A 27,938-nucleotide genomic window follows, 5' to 3' on the forward strand; every position below is an offset into this window, starting at 1 on the left:
GAAGCAGGCAGGCAGAGGAGCTAGCACAGCGGCAGTGGGCAGAAACCTCTCTCCGGAGAAAGAGAAAGAAGAAGAAAAAGACATGAAGGGACAAGCATAATATTCATTAACAAGTGGGGAAAATATTACACAGAAGGGGGGAAAGTGCCATTTCCCAGAGGTGAAGCACTCTTCCCTAGTACAGACACCACCTCAGCGGTGGGTGATTCTCTGCCATCAGATGAGGTCGCGGAGGATGTCGTCTTCCATGATGCTGGCAGCTGGAACCTGCTGCAGGCCTGTCTGGGCTACAGGACCCCGGGGACCAGGATTCATCAGCATTGGACCTGGGGAGGGACACAAGGAGGGACATAGCAGGTAGGAAGGGAAGAGTGGGTCAGTGGTTAAGAGTGCTGGACTAGGACTGGGGAGCCCCGAGTTCAAATCCCCATTCAGCCATGAGACTTGCTGGGTGACTCTGGGCCAGTCACTTCTCTCTCAGCCTAATCTACTTCACAGAGTTGTTGTGAGGCACTTAAGTATGTAGTACACCACTCTGGGCTCCTTGGAGGAAGAGCGGGATATAAAATGTAAATAATAAGTTATAAATAATCTGTGGGCTGGGCAGCTTTGACATCTCTCCCTTAATTCCTAGATGCAGCTGCTTCTGGGGTGGAAGCAGATGTAGCACATGCACACGACCACACTGTACCTGGCAAGGGTGCCCGCGGTGCCATCTGTCCTGGCCACTGCTGCCCAGGGGCTTGGTGCATGAGGGGCTGTCCTGCTAGTTGGAGCTGCTGCTGTCCAGGAGGCTGATGCCCCAGGGCCTGTCCCATGGGCTGGTGTGCTAACATGCCTGGAGAACCTTGCTGGAGGTGGTGGAGGGGCTGCTGGGACTGAGGAACTCCGGGCTGGGGCTGTGCAGAAGAGAGGGAAAGTCATGCTGATCATCATGTTGAATCTAATGGTGGATGTTCCTTCTTGATGGAGCCTCAAAACAGAAACAACCCATCAGAGACACAACAATAACAATGGTTCACTCCTTCCAGTGAAGGAATCTCAGGCCCCCAACATCCCAATTTCAGAATATTCTTTAGCTGAAAAAAGATGTGCATCCCTATTGCTATTCGACTCCTGAGTGAAAGTGCCTAGGGTGACCAACCAAAGTGGAGTACCTTTTTCTTCTTGCTCCCTGTGGATACAGGTTTCCACCCTCTCCACCTGTATGGCTAACTTGAATGGTGTTGTCAACACACCTCCAGGCCTCTGGAGATCTTGGATTCTAGTTCCCTCCCTTCTTTAGCTGGCTGAGAGAAGGATTTATTGTGGAGAAGGATGGAATCTAAATAAGATCAAAGGATCAGTGTAGGGGGCCTTGTTAATTTTACTAGAGCTCTCAATTTGCCCTGATGAAATGGGACAGAAACTCTGATAGGGAGGCGGTACGTCAACTCCTCTGCCAGAAGAGATAACTTCATTTCCATAGGCTTGTCTCTGGAGTAAATGGGAGGAGCTGCCCTCTCCAGGACACCCTTCTTCACTGAGAGAAGAAGTCACTACTTTCTGAGAGCCTCCTGCTTCTCAGGGGAGAGAGGATCAGGGGACATCCTTTGCTCTGCAAGGCGAAGTGGAATAATCTCCTACTCCAGGACAAGGTGGAGGAGAGCTGGTCTTGTGGTAGCAAGCATGAATTGTCCCCGTTGCTAAGCAGAGTTAGTCTTGATTTGCATTTGGATAGGTGACTACATGCGAGTGTTGTCTGCTGTAAGATATTCCCTTGAGGGGTTGGGGCCGTAGCTTCCGTGGTTGAGCATCTGCTTTGCATACAGAAGGTCCCAGGTTCACTCCCTGGCATCTCCAGGAAGGGCTGGCAGAAACTCCTACCCAAAACCTTGCAGAGCTGCTGAGCTAGATGGCCTGACTCAGTATGAAGCAGCTTACTATGTTCCTATGGTCCCCTTACTTGTGGGCAATCCTTGCACGTTTCCAGTAAGAGACAGTTCCTGAACCAAATGGAGGAGAAAACCAAGAAGGCAAGGCCTAGGTGAACAGGACAGGGAAAGTGCACTCACCGGCTGCTGGCTCAGAAGGAGGCTGCGGAGCTGAGGGTTGGCTCCAGGGTTCTGGGGTCTAAGCATGGCGCCCCCTTGGGTGGCCTGTGGTCCAGCCTGTTGGGGGCCTTGTGATTGTGGGGGCTGGCTGGTAGGTGGGGCAGCTGGCTGTGGTTGCTGCACTCGGAGTTGCAACTGAGGAAAAGTGGGGGTGGGGAGACACAAAAACCATAAACCTTTCTGGAGTTCAAACCCTGCTAAAATGGGGGAGACACGTGCAAAGGCGATGCAGAGGCCAACCCACAAAGGCGGAGCCACAGTCGCCAACGGTTCGGCTGTGCTCCAGACAAGAGCCTGCCACTGGCTCTCCTGGGTAGCGGTGTGTGTATTTGCAGGACCTGCGCGGTGGCTTTTCACATGGCCCTTGGTGAGGGAGAGACGGGTTCAAACAGAAGAGAAACTTCCTTTATTTTCAGGCAAAAGGAATCAGTGGTTCCAAGAACTGTAATGCTAACTCACTCTTTATTTTGCAACTGCACTTGAAAGCATTAGAAAATGGAGAACAGGGCACAGAAGAACCCAGCCCCAATACGATTAGAGTCATGCAGACACCAGCAGAGAAAGGTCAGACCAATGAAACTGGGCTATTGCATGAATGCCCTGAATCTTCATCTCCCTTCAGGATCTAGGTCTCAACTGCATGGGGCCAATTAAGCAGAGTTGTACCAAGCCAGGAAGCTTAGGACTGACAAAAGGAAGCACTTTTCCACACAACACATAGTTAATCTATGAAATTCTCTGCCACAGGATGTGGTGATGGCCACCAGCTTGGAAGGCTTTAGGAGGGGCCTAGACAAATTCATGGAGAGAGAGAAAATCCATCAATGGCTACAAGTCTTGATGGCTATAAGCTACCTCCAAGTTCAGAGACAGGATATATAACTCTGTATACCACTTGTAGGGCTCTAGCAGGAGGAGGAGGAGGAGGAACCTCTTCATCTCCTGGTTGTGGGCTTCCCAGAGGCATCTGATGGTAGGCATGTGCCCGAACCATGGTCTGAAGTGCAGTTCGAGCACTTTTAGGAAAATCAGAAAGGGAATTTTGAGGAGCAGGAGAGCTTACTTGCTCTCTGCCACCCTTCCAGCCTCTTGCTGAGGTGGGGTGCATCCCCCAAAGCCCCACATGCTCTCACAACGCACATGGAGGCTGCACTATTTGTGTGATCAGCAGGGTGCTGTGGACACCATGTGCATGCTGACGGCATGTGTGTTGTGAGAGCATGTGGGGCTTTGGAGGATGCACACCACCCCAGCAAGAAGCTGGAAGGGGCAGTGGAGAGCAAGTCAGCACCTGCTCTCCTTTTCTTTAAAATTCCCTTTCTGATTTCCCTAAAAGTGCTTGAACCGTGCTTTGGGCACATCCCTATCTGATGGGTCACCGTGAGAAAGAGGATGCCGGACTAGATAGGCCTTTGGCCTAATCCAGCAAAACTCTTCTTGTGTTTTTATGTAAACAGTGGGCTCCAAGGGATGGAATGAGTCCACCCACCCCTCTCGACAAATGCAGCCCTCTTCCCCAGCTTTATCCCCCGCAGGAGACTCACCAGGCCCTGTTGCCGTTGCTGCTCTTCCATGATCCCCACTTGAGGCATAACAGGGCTCACCTGTTGTCCACCCATCTGCAGGAAAACATGGGACGGGGGAGATCAGGGCTGGGCAGGGCTCTCAAGGCCAGAGTTGCCCCCTTCCTTATCCAGCGGCTCCCCACCCCACGACATTGGAGAGTCTCATCTTGGCCCACTTCTTACCTGCTGCTGGACCCCCTGTGCCACTGGCAACGTGCCAGGCTGCTTTGTCAGGAAGGGCTGAGTGCTGGATGAGGACCCCAGGGGCTGAGACCCTCCCATCTGCTGTGAAGAGAGGGAGAGACGAGAGAAATAAGCACACGGGGAGGGATCAGGAGAAGGGTTTCAGGCCAGAAGTAGTTATCACCTTGGGGCTTGCTGGAACAGCTTATGGCAGAACAGCCTACACTTTTTCCATCACTGAAAGCTTTTAGAGAACAACAGGGAAATCCCAGGAGTTCTAGGCTCCTGAGAACTCTTGACAAATTGCCCTCCATGGGCCCCCTGTGACCTGAGTCGACCCTGAGAGAGTCACTGCATCGCCATCATCACATGGAGCTGGCAGGCATAGAGGTGGTCTCAGGCAACAGCTCTGGGCCTTCTGAAGGCCCTGGGCAATGACCCAGTGTGGACAGCCCCTGACACCAGACTCATCCAAGAGCCAACTCGTGAGCTGGCACATACATCCAATTTTTAAAAAAAGTTTATATCAGGAACTAAAAGCAAAGCACAATTCTCTAAGCGTAGACACAAGCTGGTCCACCACAGAACTATTTTCAGTTTCTGTCCTGCTTGGAGCTGGTGGGAAAGGATAACCCAGAGATGTCCCTGGCATCACGAACTGAGAACTCCAGTTCATCAGCAGACTTTTCCCCTCTATAAAAAGTTATGGCCCAGTTCCTGGTCTCCCTTATGTGCCCCATATGTCATGTGGTTGGTGGTTTGTGTTTTGGAAGTGGTCTTTAATGTATACAATTGCTGCATTTTTCTTACCCCCTTACTGGATATCTTCTGATTTTAATTGGAATATTTTGTGTGGTGTTAGCTACCATGGAAACCTATAGGCTGGAAAGGTGGGGTGCAAAGATTCATTTTCACGTTGAATAGCTTTCCTTAAAGCTATTTTAAACTATTACAGGATCTTAAGTTTTGTAACAGGATGACAAGTTTTGTCATCTGTCAGACTCAAACATGCAGACACCATTACAGGAACAGGGAAGATTGATTCTGAAGACTGATTCCGACCAGTGTTGTCTGTAATGGGGATTCCCAGAAGTTGACTGCAACTCCCATCATCCTCAGCTGCAATGGCCTTTGCCTGTGGATGATGGGAGTTGTAGTCAACAGCATCTGGGAATCCCCATGACAAATAACACGGGTCTCTTCCCCCACCCCAAATGTATCTTCAAGGGTGCAGAGAATAAGCAAGGCAGCAGGGCTTTAGAGGAGCAGCTACCTACCTTTTGTTGCTGGACTTGCTTGTGGTTTGTGATGACCTGCCGAATCCCATTGACAAAGCCACTCTGGTCGTAGGGAATGAGCCCCATGAAGATCTTCTTCTTGGAGGAATATAGCAGCATCAGCACCCGCACCTCACAGGGTGTCGTGTGAGGAAAGTGCACGCAGCCCGCCTGCTCATATGACAAGAAGGATGCATCTGCTAAAAAATCTGCTCCAACGGGGTCTAAGAAGCTCCCCCAATCCCCAAGCAAGGGTAAAGGAGCCCAGTTCACAACATTAAGGCTCTGCTACCCCGTGAGCAAGAAGCCCTGCTTTAGGGGGAGGTTCTACCCATGGAAAAAATTCACCAGACACAACCGCAAAGCTCCATCCCATCAGCAGGAAACTGCTCTCAAGCAAAAACATACTCAAGGTTAAAATCCATCCGCCACCAAATATGGACATCAGGGGCATAGGAAGGTTGGCAGTGGCCATGAGGCAAGACACGAGGGTGGGTCCTGGTTACTGCCTGCCTTCGCTAAGCAGTGGTGCCTACCCGTATGGGGCCGAGCAACACACTTGGCACTAGCTCTGTGCTGGTCACACCAGCAGCATGACAATGCAGGGGGTGTGGCTGGCATCAGAGCACAGAGGCACCGCCCATCACCCTGTCTGAGTTGGTGAGCTGGGGGCCCTGGGGGCTGGGAGGAGGCCCCAAGGTGGCCCCTGGACACTGAAAGCTGGGGGACATATGTCCCCCCCAGTTCAGTGATGACTACACACCTGACAGACACCCAACGTTCATAACTAATTCTGCCTTTCCCAAGTCACCCAGGCCACCCCAAACTTTGCCCAGCCTTTCCAACTCTGTAGTGCCTTACAAATCCATTCCCCATGATGCGGTAGAGCCCCTTGAGCGATTCCAGGTCCTTGTTGGTGAAGTGGAACTGTACCATGCGCGAGTTGCGGAAGAGATGGCCCAGAGTGGTCTGCAGGGGAGAAACAGAGGTCAGGAGTTAACCCATCAGGAGCCTGAGTTTGGTGTGCACCAGTGGTCCCTCTAATTTTTTCTCATCTCTGTGCGGAATGAGTTTTGTTCTGGGTGGGAGTATCAAGGCACTGTGTGCGCACCTGCATTCAGAATGGGGCCTTCCTGATTCAACCTGAGCAGGATCTAAAATTAACTGAGTGGACATCAGAAAACTTGTGAGTGCGTGCATGTGCGTATGCCTTAGAGGGAACAGTGGTGTGTACCCCTGACCAGAAACCAATGGTATGCTAATCCCACAAAGGTACATTAACCTATCTGCACCTGAAACAATTCTAAGGTTAATCAAGTAGAACTGCAAGAATGGTTGCAAAGCTGCTGCTTTCAGTTGCTTATAGAATAATGTTGCATGACATGCACTGTGCAAGTGTAGCAACAACATACTGGCAGCTAGACCAACAGAGACCGATAACGACTAATTAGTTAACTGATCGATTATTTGTTTCATATAATCAATACACTGATAACATCAATATCCTGTATGCCAGGGCTTGACAAATCCTAGGCACCAGGGAGCCATAGAGCATCACTTAGACTAGGACATTCAGAGGTAAAGTTATTTAATAATACCTTTCTTCGTCCCAGGCAGCCCTGTTTGTAAGTAACCTGACAAGTATGTTACTTCCAAAGGGGACAAAGAGAAACCTATTTGCCCTCTCTTTCCACAATCTCCATCACTGAATCCAGCAATTTTGTCAAGTGCCCACTGTATGACTCCTGAATTTTTTCAGCTGGCCGAAATCCAAAAGGAAATTTTGCCTAAATTACACCTTGCACTTGTTATACCACAGTTTGGAAATGTTCATTGTTTCTTCCAACATATATAAACAACAATCGCTTTAATGTATTAAAAATATTTCACAGTAACACATTTAAGTCTATCATGGATATCAGTGAACATTTTAGGTAATGGGCCACTACTGTATTACACTCAATCTACTTGGACTTCCAAAAATCTTTTGATAAAGTTCCCCACCAAAGGCTCTTGAGTAAGCTTAGCAGTCATGGAATAAGAGGACAGGTTCATGTGTGGATCAGTAACTGGTTGAAGGACAGGAAAAAGAGAGTAGGAATAAATGGACCGTTTTCATAATGGAGGGAGGTAGGAAGTGGGGTCTCCCAGGGATTGGTACTGGGACCAGTGCTCTTAAACTTGTTCATAAATGATCTAGAAGTTGGGGTGACCAGAGAAGTGGCCAAATTTGCAGGTGACACTAAACTATTTAGGGTACTGAAACCCACAATGGATTGTGAGGAGCTCCAAACAGATCTCTCCAAACTGGGTGAGTGGGCAAGCAAAATGACAAATGCGGTTCAATGTAAGTAAGTGTAAAGTGATGCACTTTGGGGCAAAAAACACCAACTTCACATATATGCTGATGGGATCTGAGCTGTCTGTGACTGACCAGGAGAAGTATCTTGGGGTTGTGGTGGACAGCTCATTGAAAGCGTCATCTCAGTGCGTGGCAGCTGTGAAAACGGCTAATTCCATACTAGGAATCATTAGGAAGGGGGTTGAAAATAAAAATGCTAATATTATAATGCAATATACATACATAATGTGTGTGTGTGTGTATAAATAATATGTATATAATATATATATATATATATATATATAATATATATTATTATATATTATAATATCATATTATAATCTTAAGAAGGATATTGTAGAACTGGAAAAGGTGCAGAAGAGGGCAACCAAGATGATCAGGGACCTGGAGCACCTTCCTTATGAGGCTAGGCTACAGCATCTGGGGCTCTTTACCTTGAAAAGAGGCAACTAAGGGAAGACATGATCGAGGTGTATAAAATTATGCATGGGGTGGAGAGGGTGGACAGAGAGAAATTTCTCTCTCTCTCTCTCACACACACACACAACACACTAGAACCAGGGGTCATCCCATGAAACTGAAGGTTGGGAAATTTAGAACCAACAAGAGGAAGTCCTTTTTCACACAGCACATAATTAATCTATGGAATTCTTTGCCATGGGATGTGGTGATGGCCACCAGCTTGGATGGCTTTAAAAGGGGCTTAGACTGATTCATGGTGGACAGGTCTATCAATGGTTACTAGTCTGGTGGCTGTGGGCCATCTCCAGCCTCAGAGGCACGATGCCTCTCAATACCAGTTGCAGGGGAGCAACCACAGGAGAGAGGGCATGCACATACCTCTTGCCTGTGGGCTCCCCAGAGGCATCTGGTGGGCCACTGTGTGAAACAGGATGCTGGACTAGATGGGCCTTGTGCCTGATCCAGCAGGGCTGTTCTTATGTTACAACTTTGTGGACACCATTATCAAACAGAGTATAAAACCATATGATCATAAAGGCGAAAATGTATATTTTTTAAATAGCATCATCGTTAAATCTGAAACAGCACTTTCAATTCTGACAACTTGAGCTGAACTGACATCTTACCTTGCACTAACACACACATAGAACATAAGTATATGCATAAATGCATATGTATTAAATGCCAAAAACTTGGGGATGTGTATACAGTGGTCCCTCGACTTACAAACTACTCGACATAAGTATTTTTCGAGTTACAAACGGCAGTTTTAGATCCGGTTTTAGATGCGGTTTTTTCGACTTACAAATTTTTAGACGGGGTTTCCTCGACTTACAAATTTTTAGATGGGGTTTCCTCGACTTACGAATTTTACATGCGGTTTCCTTGACTTGCCTGCCTGTTTACTGCCTGTTTATTCTTGAAAAGAAATGTTCCTGTGCAGTTTGCAAGCCTTACTGGGGGTCTGGGTCTTTTTTCTAGGCTCCGGAACGCATTAATCCGTTCCCAATGCATTCCTACGGGAAACCGCTTTTCGACTTACGAATTTTTCGACTTACAAATGTGCATTTGGAACGGATTAATTTCGTAAGTAGAGGGACCACTGTATATTTAAATTACATATTAACTTTACACACACAGACGTTTTTAGCATTTAAAGCTAAGATTTCTAGAATAAATACTTGCCTTCTAGCTGCATCCTGACATCTACATGCTAACAGAAGTTCTGTGCAAATGACAGAAATCAGCAGCAGGCCTGCAACTTCCAAGATGTTCCAATAATTCCCTTCAGTGCGGTGTGAGTGTCTAACCCCACCCTGTTGCCTATATCCTTATAACCTTGCATGGCAAGGTTGTTACAAACCCTGTTTTACAGCTGGGTAACACAACAGTGACACCCACAATGGCTGGCAAGCCCAGTTTCCCATTCAAAGACCCAGCCCAGCCTGACCCTTAAGGGGCTGCACAGTTCAGGATCAGGCCAGGTTCTGCCCATGGCTGCTACAAGCTCTTCCCTTACCAGGAGCTGCTGGGGGATCAGCTGCATGATGAGCTTCTGGGGCCACTGCTCAGCCTTCCTGGAAAAGGGCAAGGAGAAGCAAGTCAGCTGCTGTTTCCTATTTGGGGTGTCACATTATATTTAATCTAGATTTTTTCATTGCCTATGCATTTATGTGCAGCCATTAAAACACTTGACATGTGCCTCCAAAGAGCAATCAGCAATTAAACACACACCTACCAGGGAAATCCTCAAACAGTGGCTGACATCCAGATTAACAGGAACTATTCAGGAGTTACTCTACTCTAAAGGGTTACTAAATCTCACTAGGACTTCCTTTAGGAAATTTAGTCAGGATCCGTCAACCAGTGGAGATAACCACACATCCAGATATTAGTCAAGTCCAGATTAAGAAGTCTTGGAAGTAGGAGGAAGATATTTATATTGCACTGACCATCAACAAAGGAAGTGGCCCAGTGGGATTCTCTGGGGAAGTAAGCCCCAAAACCTGCTGAAAAAATTATTTGGAAAACAAGCCAAGCCTTGTTATAGTGCCTAATGCTTTTATACAAAATACCTTGTCCTCAGAGGCAAGCCCAAGGCAAATTCAACACAATTTAGCCACTGCAGCCCAGATTAAAGGCATTTATGAAACTATTTTTTGGCACCTTTGAGGTTTACTTCCTGTAAAGAGCCAAACTTGTGGTAGCAAGCATGAATGGTCCCCTTTGCTAAGCAAGGTTCACCTTGGCGTGCATTTGGATGGGTGACTACTTGTGAGTACTTTCTGCTGTAAGATAGTCTCCATAGGGGATGGGGCTGTAACTCAGTGGTACAGCATCTGCTTGCAAGCAAAAGGTCCCAGGATCAATCCTTGGCATCTCCAGGTAGGGCAGCTGGGAAAGACGCCTGCCTGAAATCTTGTCGCTGCCAGTCAGTGTGGGAAATTCTGAGCTAGATAGACCAATGGTCTGACACTGTATAAGAAAGCTTCCTAGGTTCCTACTGAAATGATGAAATCTAAGGTGGTACAATGGACTGGACCACTTCAGGCTGCAGGTGAACTAACAGGTACATGTTTGCTTACACACAATCTAAAGGGCTGGTTTGCAGAAGCCTCTCTCAGCCCTACATGGAGAGGGCAGGGATTGAACCTGGGACCATCTGCATGCAAAGCAGATGCTCTGCCACTGAGCTATGGCCCCATCCCCTAAGGGGAATCTCTCTCAGCAGACAGCACTCACATACAGTAACCCATTCAAATGCAAACCAGGGCAGACCCATCTTAGCACAAGGGGCCATCCAGGCTTGCTCCTACTAGTCCAGCTCTCCTCCCCTACTACCAATACCTCCAGAATTCCAGTTTGGCTTCAGAAGTTCCTTGGACACACCTAATGGTACCTCCCCAGCTGCCTTCCCCTCTCCCTGGCAACACAGCCAAGGTACTCACAAGTTCTCTCCTTGGTTGACGTACACCTGGCAAGGCAGCGAACGGGTGAGCTTGGTGTTGGAATCCACAGAAGCTGGTTTGGGCTTCTGGGGAAAGAGGAACGGGGCAGACCAGTCAACGCATGCCAGGAGAAAATGTCCCCCTGCTCCCAGCTCCCCCCTCCCTCCACACTTCACCCCTCACCTCTTGCCACTCTAGCACGCCACTCCACGCCATCACCTTGTTTGTGACCGACTGCTGGTTGGCTCCAATTTGTGCCGGTGCAGGTTGGGCGACGGCGATGCTCATGCTGCTGGGAGGCACCCCGCTGGGCTGGGGGTAAGAGGAAGAGCAGAGGCGGGCAAGAGAGTCACAGGTGGGTCAGACCTGTCTAGATGGGGGACGCGACAGCCCCCGCAGCAGAACGGTCCTGCTCGTGACACACGTTCCCCCAACACATCAAGGCCCACACGTACCATGGCCGAGGCGCCAGGCTGTGGCGGAGGCTGCACCCCGGGGGGTTGGACCAGCAGACTGGAGCCTGTGGTTACCGTGGAGACCAGGCTGGACTGAGAAGAGGCCGGGAGCTTTGGAGGCAGGGCTGGGACGGAGCCCGCTGGGAGGGGCTGGGCAGGGGCTTGGCTGAAAGTAGGCTGCATGGGGTTCAAAGAGGCGACTGTGGAAAAGAAAGGGGGCACTCAGGACACGGAACCTACCATCCTTAACCCCACCTGTCTCTAGCACCCCTTGGCCCTCCTCTCCCCCCACTCTAATCTCACAGAGAACTCTTTCTACCCCAGTCCAGGGGAACAGGGAGGGAGAGACTCACAGCGGTTGTTCAAGCTGGCTTTCTGGTTCTTGGCAGCCTCCACGGCAGACTGGGCAGCTGCCTGGGCAGCAGTGAGGGTTGTGGACGGCGTCACCTAAAGCAGAGGTCAGAGCAAGGGATGAGTTGGGCTAATAACACATCTTGAGCCAGTTTCTAAAGTGGAGAGGAGAGCTGGTCTTGTGGGAGCAAGCATGACTTGTCCCCTTAAGCTAAGCAGGGTCTGCCCTGGTTGCCTATGAATGAGAGACTAGGAATGTGAGCACTATAAGATATTCTATTCTTCAGGGGATGGAGCCGCTCTGGGAAGAGCAGAAGGTTCCAAGTTCCCTCCCTGGCTTCTCCAAGATAAGGTTGAGAGAGATTCCTGCCTGCAACCTTGGAGAAGCCGCTGCCAGTCTGAAGACAATACTGAGCTAGATGGTCCAAGGGTCTGACTCAGTATATGGCAGCTTCCTATGTCCCTATGTAAGTGGCGATTCTCTGATACTTAGCAGGACGAGAGCAACTGGCCCAGTTCAACCCCAGCCCACCAGTGGCTGCAGCTGGTGTCTCTCTAGCTTTCGTTTTAGACTGCGAGCCCTTTGGGGACAGGGAACCAGCTAACGTCTCATTCATTCTGCTATGCTAACCGCTTTGGGGGCTTCTGTTGACCAGCGGCACATAAATCAGTATCTCAGTAGGCTGGGGAGGCAGGACCTCACCCTCAACCTCACCCAAGGACATACCTGGTAGGGCTGGGAAACCGGCGGCAGGGGTTGAGGCGGTGCAGCGGGAAGCTGAGGCGGCACAGTGGGGAGCTGCGGCTGGGGCACGGCCTGCTTGGGCTGCAGGGTGCTGGCAGCAGCTCCCCCGCCCACTGCAGAGAGAGAAGAAAGCCGGGGCGATATCAGTCAGCAGCTGGAAGTTCCTGCACAACCACAAGAACCAGCCCAGCTGCTGTGGGCTACAGTCAACTTCCGCAGCTAGCAGCAGACGGAAGCAGCTGTGCCAGTCTGTTAGCTAGGCACCCCACCGCAATCCCAGACAGGCAAGTCTGCCGTGTAGACCAGAGCTTGTGCAGGGAGCCCACAAAAGGCGAGAGTCACACGCAGAGCACTTGCATTGGGGAGGAGGCTAGACTGCCAGCCAGGCAAGTCAGGGCACAGCCATCCCTCACCAACCACAGATTTATCTAATGCGGATTTGTTTAAAGTATATGCGGGTGGATTTTTGTAGGCGGCCTTCCCTACTTGGCATACGTGCGAGTTAGTGCACAATTTGGGTTGAGAGAAGCGGGAAAGAGATGGAGACGGAGGAGAGAAAGAGAGAGGAGCAGAGGTGAGAGAGAAAGAAGTGGAGGTTAGGGTTAGTACAGGTAAAGTGTGCCGTCAAGTTGATTTCAACTCCTGGCACCCATAGAGCCCTGTTGTAGAATACAGGAGGGGTTTACCACTGCCTCCTCCCACACAGTCTGAGATGATGCCTTTCAGCATCTTTCTATAGAGCTGCTGCCTGATATAGGTGTTTCCCATAGTCTGGGAAACATACTAGCAGGGATTCAAACCGGCAATCTTCTGCTTGTTAGTCAAGTATTTCCCCGCTGCGCCGGTTTGGTGGTTCCAAATTTCCCCTTCCTATTTCCTGAGGTTCAATCTGCTCATTCTTTGTGGTGACTCTTGCTGAACTTAAGTGATTTTTGGTGGTTTCAAATTTTTTCCAAGGATCAATCTGCTCATTCTTCTTGGGTGCCTTCAACTTTCCCCCCTTATTTTTGAGAAGCATCCGCGACCACAGTTTCCCCAACCCCCTGATTCCCATAGACTTCTTAATCTTGCCAGGTGGGATTTTTCCAACTGCAGGGTTTTGTGAGCAAAGAACCCTCACAGTTGGCAAGAGATTACTGTACTGGGTCAAAGAAAAAGTTGCAATGAACTCTAGCTTCAAGGATCTCGCAAAAACACACAGGATATACTACAATAAGTTTGTTACTTTAAGGCGCCACAATAATCTTGTTATTTCCCCACCACCACCACCAGACTAACATGGCAACCTCCTAGAAGGATCTCACTTATTTACACATCTTTGTCTTCACAAGGGCTATAAACTTGTTTTTAATTTTTTTTAAAAAAGACTAAGCAAAGTCCCATTAATTTCACCGGGACTTAGTTGTGACTTAACTTCCTCTGGATGCCATCCAATTACACTCTGACCACAGTATGAACCTAGAGAGCTGGACCACCTTGCAATTAATTGATTTCCAAGATATTTTCGTGACTCAAAGGTTCCCCAACAATAAATGCTTAACACACCAGGCAAGTTTGAGGAGTGGGGTGGAAATAGCACTCCCTTCGATGGAGGTTAGTTTCCTGCATTCCTCTTTCCATCTCCTCCCAGGTCAGAGAGTTGTAGCCACCTAGCATGATGCTTCTTAATGCCAGCTGCTCAGGCTCAAGCTGCTACTTACCTGGCAACACCATGCCACGGATGAGTATCATATGCCGGGGGTCCTGGCTGTAGTCCTTGAGCTGGGCCTCCATCATGCCCGCCGTCACAGCCTTCTCAAAGAGAATGCGCAGGGCAGGCAGCTTCCGTGGGGAGATGATGGAAAAGTGGATCCCACGCTACAGAATCAAAGTTGTGTGGATGAGCAGAGATGGCATCACACCCACCCCATATTCATCCCAAGATTTCAAGGGAAGAGAGACCTCCAAAGGCACCAAATAGCCAGGGGTTATCACACCTGGGTCTCCAGATGTTGTTGGATTATAACTTCCTTCAGCCACAATGGGAGTTGCAGCCCGACAACATTTGGGCACCCAAATGTGAGAACCCCCGGCCTAACCACTCCCTGGAGTTTTCTTGCTCCAATTGGTCTTTCAGCTTGGAGACTGACACACAACCCAGAAGGCCAGAGTCTCAATTTTCCTCCTCCTTGTCCCCAATCACCCTCTGATGTATACTGCCATTCACTCTAAACCAGGGATTCTCAACCTTGTGTCCCTAGATGTTATTGGACTTCAGCTCCCATAATCCCCAGCTCCAATGGCCTTTGGTTGGGGATTATGGGAGTTGAAGTCCAACAACATCTGGGGACCCAAGGTTGAGAATCCCTGCTCTAAACCACAAAGCTGGATCCATCCTTGCCAGATAACCCAACTGTCCAGTCTTTTATTCCACACTGCTTTGACCAAAGCTCTTCCAAAAACATGGGAGGAGGCTCCACAAGGTTGCATGGGAGCACAAGCTCGAGGGCAAAGATTACCACCATCCTTCTCATAACTTAATTCTGATTCTCCTTAAACACATTTTTACTATATTATTGTACAGCAAGGGCCAGAAAATATATATTTTCTGTTGGCTGCATTTTGATCTTGGACCTCTTGTTTAGTACCGACTTATTAGGGCAAAGAAGAGGCACCCTTTTTGAACAGGTGTTGAAACAGATAGGTGGATTCTAAACAGAGACAATTTCCCCCCATGGCTTCTTAACTACCTGTCTACAATCCCTCCCTTCAGATTCCTTCCATTCCCAGAGGACACAAGAGTCCTTCTCCGAGACACCTCCTGCTCTCATCCACTAGGAAACTGAACTCTCTGGAAGACTAGAAGGGTGAGTTCCTACCTCAAAGTCATCTTCAGTGCTAAATGATTAGGCCCCACCCCATGCCTTCTTGAGATTCTGATCTTTCTCTCTCTCTCTCGTAGGCCATCCTCTGCTCTAACCTAGGAGATATATGGGAAGACTCAACAACTTTAACTCCACCATATCCTATACTAGGGCTTGACAAATCCCAGATGCCAGAGAGCCATGGCACCTAGAAATTTAACCATGGTTAGGTTAACACTAGGATATGCAGAAGAAGAGTGGTTCAATAAAATCTTTAATCGCCCCAGTCAGCTCTGCATCTGTTCTAAATACGTTACTTGTAAAAGGGATAAATAGACGCCCATTCACACACACACACACACACACACACACACACACACACACACACACACACACTCACTCCAAAATGTCCATCAGTCTAGCCGTTTTGTCAAGCGTACATTGTCTAGCTCCTATATTTTCAGGCTGGCTTCTAGTTCCCAAGAGAATTTGTCAAGAACTATCCTATACCCATAATTCTGGAAAAACTATCAAGCATCTTCCACTCACCTCACCAATCTTCTGCACTAGGTTCTCTGTTGTATAGCCGGAGTATGTGGTACTTTCCACAGCTGGAAGCAGGTAGGGCGGGGAGTTGCAAATAAGGATGCAGACCTTGTGTGTGGGGCCTCTGTTTGAGGGAGAACATGAAAAGAGATACAACAGGTGAGGCCTGGGGAACGATGTGCTCAAGCATGATGTGTGTTGGTCCAGAGCAGAGTTTAGCCCCAAGGATAGCATTGTTACAAGTTTGCCCTTCATGATAGCAAACAGGGTTATGGCTGATGCAAGTCAGAGATCAACAAGAGAACCCTTGTGTTCCTTTAAATGTTTCCTGGATGAGCAATTTACTTGCAGGAGTGGTGTCTCAGTAGGTAGGATCAAGATTTTATAGCACAGGGGAATCTAGGTCACAATGCAGCCCAAATCAGTGAGCAGTTCAGGAAGTCAAAGATTTCATTCAGTCAATGTATAAAACGTGCTTGGTGCAGCAGCCGGATCTTATCAATTCCCAAGAGCTACAAAGGAGAACAGCTGGCATACTGCCTTTATTGATTTTCAGGCTTTCTTCATGTTTATATCCTCACCAAGAAATGAAGCTAGTGGATCTAGTGGCCAGGTTTGCGGAAACGTCTGATAGCATTAAGAAAATGTGGACCCTCAAATAACACATATTGAGAAACCAAGGGGACCCTGTAAGGTGCATGTTCTGGTGGGTCTCTCCATATTGGTATCTCAGATCCATGCTCTGTAGTGCAGATGTGACTGGGCAGAGGGTGGGTTCACTCCTAGCAGGGAAAATTCTGCAAGCAGCGGGGGCAAGCGGTGGGGGGGGGTGAGTGCACCCTCCCCCACCCTTAAAGTGGCACCCCCGCCGGCAAACCACATATCCGCGGTTCCGTGCACATCCCTAGCTGCTGTTGCTGCTCCTGTGGGGAGGAGCAGGAGCAGGGCTTGGGTGAGTGTAGGGAGGTATCTGGGGATAGGGGGCTGCAGCTTGGCCAACAGGTGCCAGCAACGCTGCAGCCACGACCAAGAGGGGTGAGGGGGATGGAGAAAAGGGATGGAGGATGAGGAGCAGGAGTGTGGCTTAGGTGAGAGTGAGGAGATCTCTGAGGTGAGGGGGGCTGTGGCAGGGGGTGAGGGAAGCAATCAAGTACTAGCACGCAGATGCTCTACATGAGTTAAGCCAGTTTTCTATAATACTACATTCTTGTTGTCTAATATAACCTTAATACATATCTAGAAGGTAGGTACACACTTCTCATAATGTTGGTTCTTTCGGACAACCAAGCCTTGCAGTTTGCTGTTGCACTGTTTGCATTTTGCATGCATGCCTTTCTTAGCCACAGGTACGGGAACGTCATTAAAATATTCCCAAATCGAGTCTCTTTTATGGCCTGCTGCATGATAGGTATTTCTCTTCTACAACGGAGGATACACTAGAAAAAGGTTTCCTCAGGACTGCATGAATATGTTCTGTTCACTTTTAGTTTCACGTTCTATTTTCCGCCCCGCCCAATCCTGTGCATTTATATCCAGACTCCTCCTTGCTCAGATCTACTCCATTCCCCCAAATCCTCAATTCATTCATTGACCTTCTTTGTCTTTGCACTGGGTGGGGTGGGTGGGTGGGGGAAGCAAGTGCTTAACTGTGTTTGTGTGCTGCATGTACACTACCTGCAGAATAGGACTGATCTGGTCTGTTATCCATATACTGCTGTTAACATGTTCATAAAATATAATTATGATTAATATCCATGATAGTATATTTGACTATCTATGGATTGTTTTAAAAAAATCAATTTAAATAAAAAAATCTGATTTAAATTTTTAAAATCCATTTTTTTATTTACAAAAATCCATTTTATCAACCCTGCTTTTAACAATCATTCTGCCCCTCCTGAAAATAACTTCAAATCCTTAGAAACCACAAAACACAAAAACAAAGCCTTTCACAATTTTAACATGATAACATCATAATCTGCAAATATTAACGACAGATGGGAACCCTTGCACACATATTGCATCCTGACTTCCTGCCAACCTTCACCCTTTGGAAAACCACACTTACATTTGTTCTCTCATTTTCTTGAAGTCATCAAAGAGTTGCAAAGCGGTGCTGAGTCCTTCTGAGATGAGACTACAGCTCTCGCCACCACCACCCACAAACCTAAGATCAGGAAGACAGCAGTATATAAGACCAGTGCTTCATCCTAAAGGTCTCATTCTCAAGTTCAAAACAGAACACAGGCATATGTGAAGCTGCCACACAACCGTGTCAGACCACTGGTCCATCTTGCCCAGGACTGTCTACTCCAACTGGTTATGGGTCTCTGCACACTCTGGCAGAGGACTTGCCCTGCTCAGCTACTCAACTGAAGACACCTGGGATGAAATGTGGCGGGGGGAGGGGCTCTGTCAGGCCAATCTAACCTGAGGATCAGACACCATATAGATAAAGAACATCAACCCATGGAAATTTTCCAGGCAAAATCTGTCCATCTCCTGCCTCATGGAAGGATTCTAAATGCATCTGACCTCATCATCATCATCATAATCTCTAAAGCTTCACACTTAACTGACCAAATGAGAGCATGCACATCACATACACAATGGATATGGCAAGTCAGAGGTAATTTCTAAAAAAGGCAATCTCTGATGCCCTAAAATGGGGGAAACAAGGGGAAAAAACCCATTCTTAAAAGAAGCAAAACTCTTTTCTTTTTTAAAAAAACCAAATACTTTTATTATATGGAATATATTAAAAACCCAAAGATAAAGAATGGCTTTCAGAACATAGCCAAAACTCATGAACATAATACATTCAAATTCATAATATATAGCAATGCATGCTATTTTTCACAACTCCCCAAATATCTACTTCAGAACTCTTCAAATACCACTTTCAATAATAAACAGGGATGTGCACGAACCGGTTCGGTGCCTCCTTTAAGTGCCGAACGGGCGGTTCCCTTAAAAAGATGGTAAGCAGGTCCTGACCTGCTCCACTGCTTTTCTAGGCATGGCACTTGCTCTAACAGAAGCCGCGCGTGTGGCTGCAGTGCTGTTCCCTGCAGCCTGTGCACGGTGTCAGCACACACATGGCCGCCACACATTTGGTAGAGCGATTGCTGTGCCTGGAAAAGTGGTGGGGCAGCAGCGAAGCAGGTAAGGACTTGCTTTTTAAGGGAACCACTCCTCACCCCACCCACCCCACGCCATTCGTGCACATCTCTACCAACTACATCTAATTCAAGCTCTTTTTTATTCACCGGAGCTGATCCAAAGAAGTTTGTCCTGCTAAATCTAACACATTGGTTAAAGTAAAAGTTACTTTAAAAGCCCCACCAATAACAAATTGACAGTAATGTATGTAGCATTTCATCCAGCTCCCCACAAAACATTTGCTGTTCAAATCTGCTGAGAAATCTTTCCTGACCCCCAACAAGTCACAACTAAGATATCAGACTTTACGGTGTTCTAACCGCTGATATATAGAAATACATGCTCTAATGCAGAATTAAGTCACGTGAATACAGAACATCTCCATTCCCAGACTCACTGAATGCTGTCAAGCCACATGACGAATTCGTAAGCACTGCTAGTTGGCGCATGGCACTGCACATATGACTCGGGGGCACAATCCACCGTATTGAACACCACCAGGCTGTACTGGGTACCACCATACTGCAAGAGAGAGGGGGAGATGGAAGCAGAAGTGGGTTAGAGACAGACTGGCTCTGGGCCAAAGGGCAGAGATATTTCCGGAACCATTACTCTTATGAAAAGGGACCCTTATATTGTACTTGGCTGCGATTATATTCTTAATCATGGGCTTTGGCTTCCACCACAGCAGCCAGAGGATCTGTCAGCTACCCATTCTTCAGAAGGGAAGAAATTGCTCATTCTGATGGTTGAAAAAGGCAAACATAAAGTGATGACAACATTGCCAAAGTTTCTAGAACTGAAGGCTTGGGCAGCCTTTCCACCAGGCAGGGAACAGAACCTCTTGTTTTAAGAGATAGGAACTTAGTCTATAATCTAGCTATCTATTCAGAACCAGCAGGCCTTCATAAGCTTTAAGCAGAAGACGTTTACTGTAAGAGATCACAGTTGTGGAGAATGAAGAACTAAGACAGAAGATAATGATGCAAATGGGTGAAGGGACAATAGTCATCAAGAATAATCTGGTGTCAACAATAACTATAAGTGCTTAACTGCCAGTTTGAAAATTAAGAGTTGGGATAGTAAGGCAGGGCTTGACAAATCCCAGGCACCAGAGAGCCAAGGTGCCTAGAAATTTGCCTGTGACACCCAGATTAGGATATTCAGAGGTGGAGTTATTTAATAAAAGCTTCATTTGTCCCAGCCCACACTGTTTCTGTTCTAAGTAAGGAGATAAAGAGGAGCCCCTTTACTCCCCCCACCCCCAGTGTCTATTGTCCACCATAATTAATCTTGTCAGGTGTCAATTGTCTGGCTCCTAGAGTTTGGAGTTGTCTCCTAGAGTCAAAACAAAAAAATTAGTCAAGGCCTGTACTAAAGGGGTGTGTCTGTTTAATATTGAGAAGATTTATATTAGATGTAGACAAATTATTGTGGATCAGGATATCTAAACTATAATAACCTATCATAGCATGGAAAACCATGTAAAGAATAGGATGAACTTCCTTAAGGCAATCTTGGTTGCTTCCCTCTCCTCATTTATAACAAGCCATGAATTTGAGAGTTCCTGGGAACCAAAATGACAACTTAATTAGGATAACATATAAATTTCTCAAATTGTCAACCAGCCTCCTCAACAGATAGCAAAACTTCATTTCCTCAAACTATTCTAGGAAATCTTATGAATGCAAGGAGACATACTCAAAAAAAGGGGCTCTCCAGAACCCAATCTTCTCAATTCATAAGCAAGACCAAAAGATATGTGATACCAAACTCACATCTCCTCCGAAGTCTGTTTCAGCTGGGGGACCACCATTAAAGTACCTGGAAGTAAAAAAATAAAAGTCTCTCAGGCAGGCAAAAGTGGGGGGCTGGAGAGGAGGGCTGTCACACTGAGACGTCTCAAGAAAGATCCATGGAAGAGAGTGACTGACTACCTACTTGAGAAAGTGGTAGTGAAATCACAGGTTTAGTTTCCATGATTGCTATTCCAGTTTAATTACATTCTACATTTTATCACTTGTCTGGTCATCAGAGGAGAGCATCAGCTGCAAACACCAAGGCTGTCTTAAGAACATAAGAACAGCCCTGCTGGATCAGGCACAAGGCCCATCTAGTCTAGCATCCTGTTTCACACAGTGGCACACCAGATGCCTCTGGGGAGCCCAAAGGCAAGAGGTATGTACATGCCCTCTCTCCTGCTGTTGCTCCCCTGCAACTGGTATTGAGAGGCATCGTGCCTTTGAGGCTGGAGATGGCCCACAGCGACTAGTAGCCACTGATAGACCTGTCCACCATGAATCAAGTCTAAGCCCCTTTTAAGGCCGGTGGTGGCCATCACCACATCCCATGGAAAGGAATTCCAGAGATTAATTATGCACAGTGTGGAGAAGTACTTCCTCTTGTTGGTCCTAAATTTCCCAACCTTCAGTTTCATGGGGTGACCGCTGGTTCTAGTGTTGTGAGAGAGGGAGAAAAAATTCTCTCTGTGCACCCTCTCCCCACCATGCATAACTGTATACACCTCGATCATGTCTCCCCTTAGTTGACTCTTTTCAAAGGTAAAGAGCCCCAGATGCTGTAGCCAAGCCTAGCCTCATAAGGATGATGCTCCAGGCCTCTGATCATCTTGGATGCCCTCTTCTGCACCTTTTCCCGTTCTACAATATCCTTCTTAAGATACAGTGATCAAAGCTGTACACAGTACTCCAGATGTGGCCACACCACAGATTTGTATAAAGGCATTATAATATTAGCATTTTTATTTTCAATCCCCTTCCTTATGATCCCTAGCATGGGATTATCCTTTTTCACAGCCACCGTGCACTGAGATGACACTTTCAATGAGCTGTCCACCATGACCCCAAGATCTCTCTCCTGGTCATTCACCAACAGCTCAGATCCCATCAGCATATATGTGAAGTTGGTGTTTTTTGCCACAGTGTGCCTCACTTTACACTTGCTTACATTGAACTGCATTTGCCATTTTGCTCACCCAATTGGTAGAGATCTTTTTGGAACCCCTCACAATCTGTTGTGGATTTCACTACTCTAAATAGCTGAGTGTCACCTGCAAATTTGGACACTTCTCTGGTCACCCCAACTTCTAGATAGTTTATGAACAAGTTTAAGAGCACTGGTCCCAGTACCGACTCCTGCAGGACCCCACTTCCTACCTCTTCCCCTCTATTGTGAAAACGGTCCATTTATTCCTACTCTCTGTTTCCTGTCCTTCAGCCAGTTACCGATCCACACATGAACCTGTCCTCTTAATCCATGACTGCTAAGTTTACTCAAGAGCCTTTGGTGGGGAACTTTATCAAAAGCCTTTTGGAAGTCCAAGTATACTGTGTCAACCAGATCACCTTTATCCACATGCCTGTTGACACTCTCAAAGAATTCCAAATGGTTAGTGAGGCAAGACTTTCCCTTGCAGAAGCCATGCTGGTTCTCCTTCAACAAGGCCTTTTCTTCTATATGGTTAACAATTTTGTCCTTAAGTATGCTTTCCATCAATTTACTCAGCACCAAAGCTAAGCTAACGGGCCTGTAATTTTCCGGATCACCCCGGATCCCATTTTGAAAACTGGAGTCACATTGGCTACTTTCCAGTCCTCTGGTACAGAGCTCGATTGTAGGGACACATTATATATTTTTGTTAGATCAGCAATTTCACATTTGAGTTCCTTCAAAACTCTTGGGTGGATGCCATCAGCAATTTCACATTTGAGTTCCTTCAAAACTCTTGGGTGGATGCCTGGCGATTTGAAAACTAATTAAAAACTAGTTTTTAGTTTTTCAAGACAGTTTAGAACATCTTCCCTTGTCACCTCAAATTGGCCCAGTTCCTCAGCCACTAAACCTGAAAAGCTCATGTTGTGTTTTGCTCCCAGTTTATTTGTACTGGCTTAATATAGCAGCAAATGTGTCCATTTACTTTCTCCTGAATTATGATCATTTGGAATGGGGAAATTTGTAATTTTTAAAAAATGTATAGCTATTTATCTGCAACCCGACAAAAATGCTTTTGGGAATCTGTTTTATTCTCAAGATCCCTGTTCCTGTTGACTTGTGAGTGTCTCTCACTGACGGAGTTTATTTTTGAGTAAGCAAGCACAAGAGAGTAATCTAACACCATGACCCTATGCATGTTTACTCAAAAATAAGGTCCTGCTCTGTTCAGTGGGATTTACTCCCATATAAATGTACACGGGGCTTTAGCCTGGCTGAAATCTATGCACACTTACCCAGAAAGGAGAATTATTGTTTTATTTTTGATACAGCAACATGATTTGTTGTGACCTTTACTTTACATAATTTGCTTTACACAAACATACATATGAGAATGACAGTTATGTCATCACATTCCCAGTGACAATAATGCCATCTAGTGCTGCCTGGCAGCAGTCCTAAAGGGGTGGCTCCCTCCTGAGCTCGCTGCAGGCCCACCCAAGGACAGCAGCCAGTGGCCTTAATTACAGCCTCTCTCTTAGCTATGCCAGCAACATAGTCTTTATTGCATTGTTTAATTTACTGTAAGCCACTGTGGGGACCTTTTAGATTGAAAAGCAGTATATTCACCTTTAAAATAAAGAGCAAATGCTTAACTATTATCTATCATCTTTAGTATACAAACCATCTTTCATTCCTCTTCTCAGTAATCAACACAGCCACACTGTGAAGCAGGGTCATTAATATTTCATTTTACAAATGTGGGAAAAAGCTAAGAGAGATTCTTGCTCACAACTGTTCAGTGAATCTCCAAGGGTTGAGCAGGCATGCTTAGTCAGGCCATGATTTCCCAAGCTATTCTCAAGCTGTGATTTTCCAAGTTAAATATTCTTGTTTATTGGACAACACTCATTAGAAGAGAAGTCCTTGGAAACAGGTGATTATTTTCTATTATAATACTTCCTTAGGTTAGAACACAGTTCAGCAATCAGTACTTAGCAGTGGTAAAATTAATAACTGCATGGCCCCTCCCAAATAGGAGCACTTTCTCAGCATTCCCCTCCCCTACAGCATATTCCATGAGCCTCTCCTTTCTTTCAGCAATACTAACAGAGGTGCTCTCAGAGTTAACCAAGTATAGGCCTGTCTCCAACCTTCCATGGCTGGGCAAAGTAATTGAGAGGGTGATGCCTTCCCAGCTCCAGGCAATTTTGGAGGAAACTGATTATCTAGATCCATTTCAAACTGGTTTTCATGCAGGCTATGGGGTGGAGACAGCTTTGGTCAGCTTGACAGATTCTCTCCAATTAGGGATTGACAAAAGGATTGTGACTTTGTTGGTCCTTTTGGATCTCTCAGTGGCTTTCAATACTATCGACCATAGTTTCCTTCTGTGGTGTCTGAGGGGGTTAGGGATGGGAGGCACCGCTTTGCAGTGGTTCCACTCCTACCTTTTGCTTGGAGACTGTTGTTCTTCAAGATCTGTATTTGTATATGGTATCCCCCAGGCTTCCGTATGTGCTCCAGTGCCTTTTAACATCTACATGAAACCACTGGGAGAGATCATCAGGAGATTGGTGCCGGGTGTTGTCAGTATGCTGATGACACCCAAATATATTTCTCCATGTCAACATCATCAGGAGAAGGCATAACCTCCCTAAATGCCTCCCTGGAGGCAGTGATGGGCTGAATGAGAGATAAACTGAGACTGAATCCAAATAAGACAGAGGCACTCACTGTGCGGGGTGCCTCCTGAGTCAGAACTCAGGAGGCAATTTCGATCTGCCAGTTCTGGGAGACTTCCCCAGAACACTTCCCCAGAAGGAACAAGTACGTGATCTGGGAATGCTTCTGGATGTAAACCTCTCTGTGGTGCCCCAGGCTGAGGCAGTGGCCAGAGGTGCTTTCTATCAGCTTCGGCTGATATGCCAGCTGCATCTGTTTCTTAAGAGAAATGACCTCAGGATAATGGTACATATTCTGGTAACCTCCAGACTTGACTACTGCAGTGCGCTCTATGTGGGGCTGCCTTTGTATGTAGTCCGGAAACTGCAGTTGGTACAGAATGTGGCAGTCAGATTGGTCTCTGGGTCATCTTGAAGAGATCATATTACTCCTATATTAAAATAACTACACTGGCTACCAATATGTTTTGGGGGGAAACCCAAGCTGCTGGTTATAATCTACAAAGCCCTACACAATTTAGGCTGGGTGTTTAAGAGAAGGTCTTCTGTATTATGAGCCCCATTGTCCATTGAGATATACCTGAGAGGTTTGTCTGTAGTTGCCACCAGCTCATCTGGTGACTACACAGGGATGGACCTTCTCTGTTGCCACCCTGAGACTCTGAAATGCGCTACCTGCTGAAATAAGAGTCTCCCTTTCTCTGACAACTTTAAAAAAAATCTTTAAAGACATTTCCCCCCAAACTTTTGAACTAGACCTGTGGTTTTAAATTGTTTTAAGATTTAATTTGTTTTAATTGTTTACAAGCCGACCCCGCACAGAGCATCTGTGCACTCTTTGGGGCCGGCTACCTCTCTTTCTCCCCGCCCCCGTCTCGGCCAAGCGCGGCGGCCGCCGCCAGCGGGTCGAGTGCCGCCACTGCGGCCGCCGCCGCCAGCAGGCCAAGTGCCAGTCTTTGCAGCCGGCCACCTCTCCCCCCACCCGCAGTATCGGGGCCCGCCACCGCTGCTGCCTCCTCGCCCGTCGGCCGGTCCTCCTCGCCTCGCTTCCTTGCCCCTCGCACCACCTGTCGCAGCCAGGCCAGGCCTGCCAGTTGTCCTTTCTCCTGGGTGCTCCAGCCAATCAGGCATCTCCGCAGCCCAGCCAATCAGCTGGGCTGCCGGAACGCATTTTCTCTGGCACACCCAAGAGAAATTTTTATATATATATATATATATATATATATATATATATATATATATAGCTGTAAACCACTCAGAGACGGAAGTCTGGGGTGGTGAACAAATATAACAAACAAACAAACAAATATTGTATCTTAGGACTCTGTAAACACTCACTCAATGGCTGGAAGAAGGTAATGTTTGCGCAAGGATTCAAAGTAGGGCCCAAGATTGGCAGTGCCCTCAATTACAAAAACCACATCGGCCACCATCCCCATGGGCTGAGCAGGCATGTCCAGCGTTGGAACCACCATCTCCTCCAGCTAAATGGTGGGTCAAAATATGTAACAATGAGGTACAAATTAATGACAAAGGCAAGGCTAAAAATTAACAACATTAATTCAGTATCAGGTAATCCCTGCTAACTGAGAAAGAAGCACCTTTTAAAAGTGGGTCATATTTAACGGGGAGAACAACTGTCCCAATACAGCCCAACACCACATCTGTCCCAGTAGTAGTTGTAGATAATTCGTGTGTGTGTGTGTGTGTGTGTTTAGATGGTGAGCCCTTTTTGGACAGGGAACTTTTATCTTTTACTGTGTAATTCACTTTTAGAACTTGTTTGTTGGAAAGTGGTATATAAATATTTTTTAATATTAGATGCTGTACAAAATACAGAACTGCTATAGAAAGGGAATCTCAATCTATATTAGACAAGCAATACGAAGGGGGGTGTTATTTGAGCACTGGAGACACAGCTATGATCAGAGTGAACTAAACCAGGGGTGTCAAACACAAGTTGGGTGGTGGGCCAGATTTGATTCCAATGCACAGCTGGGTGCCACACACAGCCTCAAACCACCTTCTCGCACTGCCTTCTGTCTCCCTCCTCCTCCACCTTGTCTCTCACTTTTCTTCCCTCTTCTTCCTTCCGTTGCCCTGCCATTAAACTGGCTGAATATTTTTTTTGTTTTTAAGAATATGATGAGCCCTATCCTCTTCAAAGTTGTCAAGTCCCCATTTAAAGTTATCTCAATGAATAGTTCCATCATCACCTCTTCAGGCAATACTTATTGTAAGTTCTTTACGCATTGTGTGAAACAGTACTTCCTTGTGTGTCTCCTGATTCTACTGCCCGTTAGTGTCTATGGCTGACCCCTAGTTCAGGAAGTTGGAAGTAGGGGCTGTGTCGTTTTTATGGTGCCGCCTGCGGACGTCATCGATATGATCTACGATTTAACGGGGCGGCATATAAAAATCATGAATATCTACGAGGATCTTTGTAGACCCAACTCCCTCCCCACGCCCTCCATTCACTTTCTCCACACCATAAATAATTTTGGCTTCCTTAAGAAAAAGCGAGCCTTGGGAGGGGCAGCGCGAAGGTGGCGGGATGTACTTCGTAGGGAGAACACTGGGGTGTGGGTGTGTGTGGCCTCTACCTCCCCGGGCCCAGCGGCTTCGCCCCTGAGTCTAGACCCCAGGCTCTGCTCCTCCCTCCCCCCCATGCGCCATCACCATCCCTCTCCCTCCCCCTCCCCCTGCGCACCCCGCCACACCCCTCTGTTTGGCCATCACCAGTTCCCGTACCCGGCACAGACATCCAGCTCCTCTGCCTAGCTTGCTGGCTTTCCCTAGGCCGGAAGTGATTTCCTTCTAATCCGCTCCAGGTACACACGCTTTGGTAACATTTTCTCTTAGTTGTCACTCCCTTCTTTCCGGTGCATCTGAGCATGCTCAAATGCAGTGGAGCATGCGCAGTATGGTCCAAGGAAGCTACTTTCTATTTTCAGCCCACAACTCCTATAGAATTTTCACACCTTCTTAAAGAAAAACCGGAGAAATGGAATTACATTGTTCCAAACAAATCCAACATACTGCACTATAAGTTTACAGTAGTTGAATCAGAAGGTGAAATGCCTGTTTATGTTTATGCAGTTTGTTATTCAAGGGAAAGTGTTTCTGATAGATTTCCCTTCAAGATAAAGGCAGTGACTTGACTACAAACTGAGAGACTGAGCATGCTCAGGAGAAAAAAAAACAGTAGAAGAAAATCCGACGGGGTGTGGAAAAATGATTATGTAGCGTATTAGAAAACATAAAGGGGAAGTGACAAATAAGACAAACTGCTACCCGAATGCGCGTGCGC

General features: G+C 47.0%; 1 protein-coding gene across 6 annotated transcripts; it reads right to left on the reverse strand.

Annotated features, from left to right (window-relative positions):
• Positions 1–83: 83 nt before the first annotated feature.
• Positions 84–27,928, reverse strand: MED25 (mediator complex subunit 25). 6 transcript variants are annotated; one of them, XM_053263051.1, is made up of 20 exons: positions 27,380–27,928; positions 25,967–26,112; positions 20,771–20,816; positions 19,390–19,514; positions 17,899–17,997; positions 15,834–15,954; positions 14,142–14,298; positions 12,424–12,554; positions 11,699–11,792; positions 11,346–11,545; positions 11,074–11,202; positions 10,891–10,976; positions 9,462–9,519; positions 5,980–6,087; positions 5,119–5,292; positions 3,842–3,943; positions 3,638–3,712; positions 2,055–2,228; positions 692–899; positions 84–326 (listed from the first exon to the last, which is right to left on the reverse strand). In XM_053263051.1, the coding sequence occupies exons 2-20, from the start codon at positions 26,101–26,103 to the stop codon at positions 217–219; spliced, it is 2,334 nt and encodes a 777-aa protein (XP_053119026.1). In that variant the 5' UTR covers positions 26,104–26,112; positions 27,380–27,928; the 3' UTR covers positions 84–216. The 6 variants fall into 6 exon arrangements, with proteins under 6 accessions (XP_053119026.1, XP_053119027.1, XP_053119028.1 ...); XM_053263052.1 differs by lacking the exon at positions 27,380–27,928 and adding an exon at positions 27,107–27,311; XM_053263053.1 differs by lacking the exon at positions 27,380–27,928 and adding an exon at positions 26,845–27,072.
• Positions 27,929–27,938: the final 10 nt, after the last annotated feature.

This window comes from Hemicordylus capensis, chromosome 6, assembly GCF_027244095.1.
Source record: "Hemicordylus capensis ecotype Gifberg chromosome 6, rHemCap1.1.pri, whole genome shotgun sequence".
NCBI lineage: Eukaryota > Metazoa > Chordata > Lepidosauria > Squamata > Cordylidae > Hemicordylus > Hemicordylus capensis.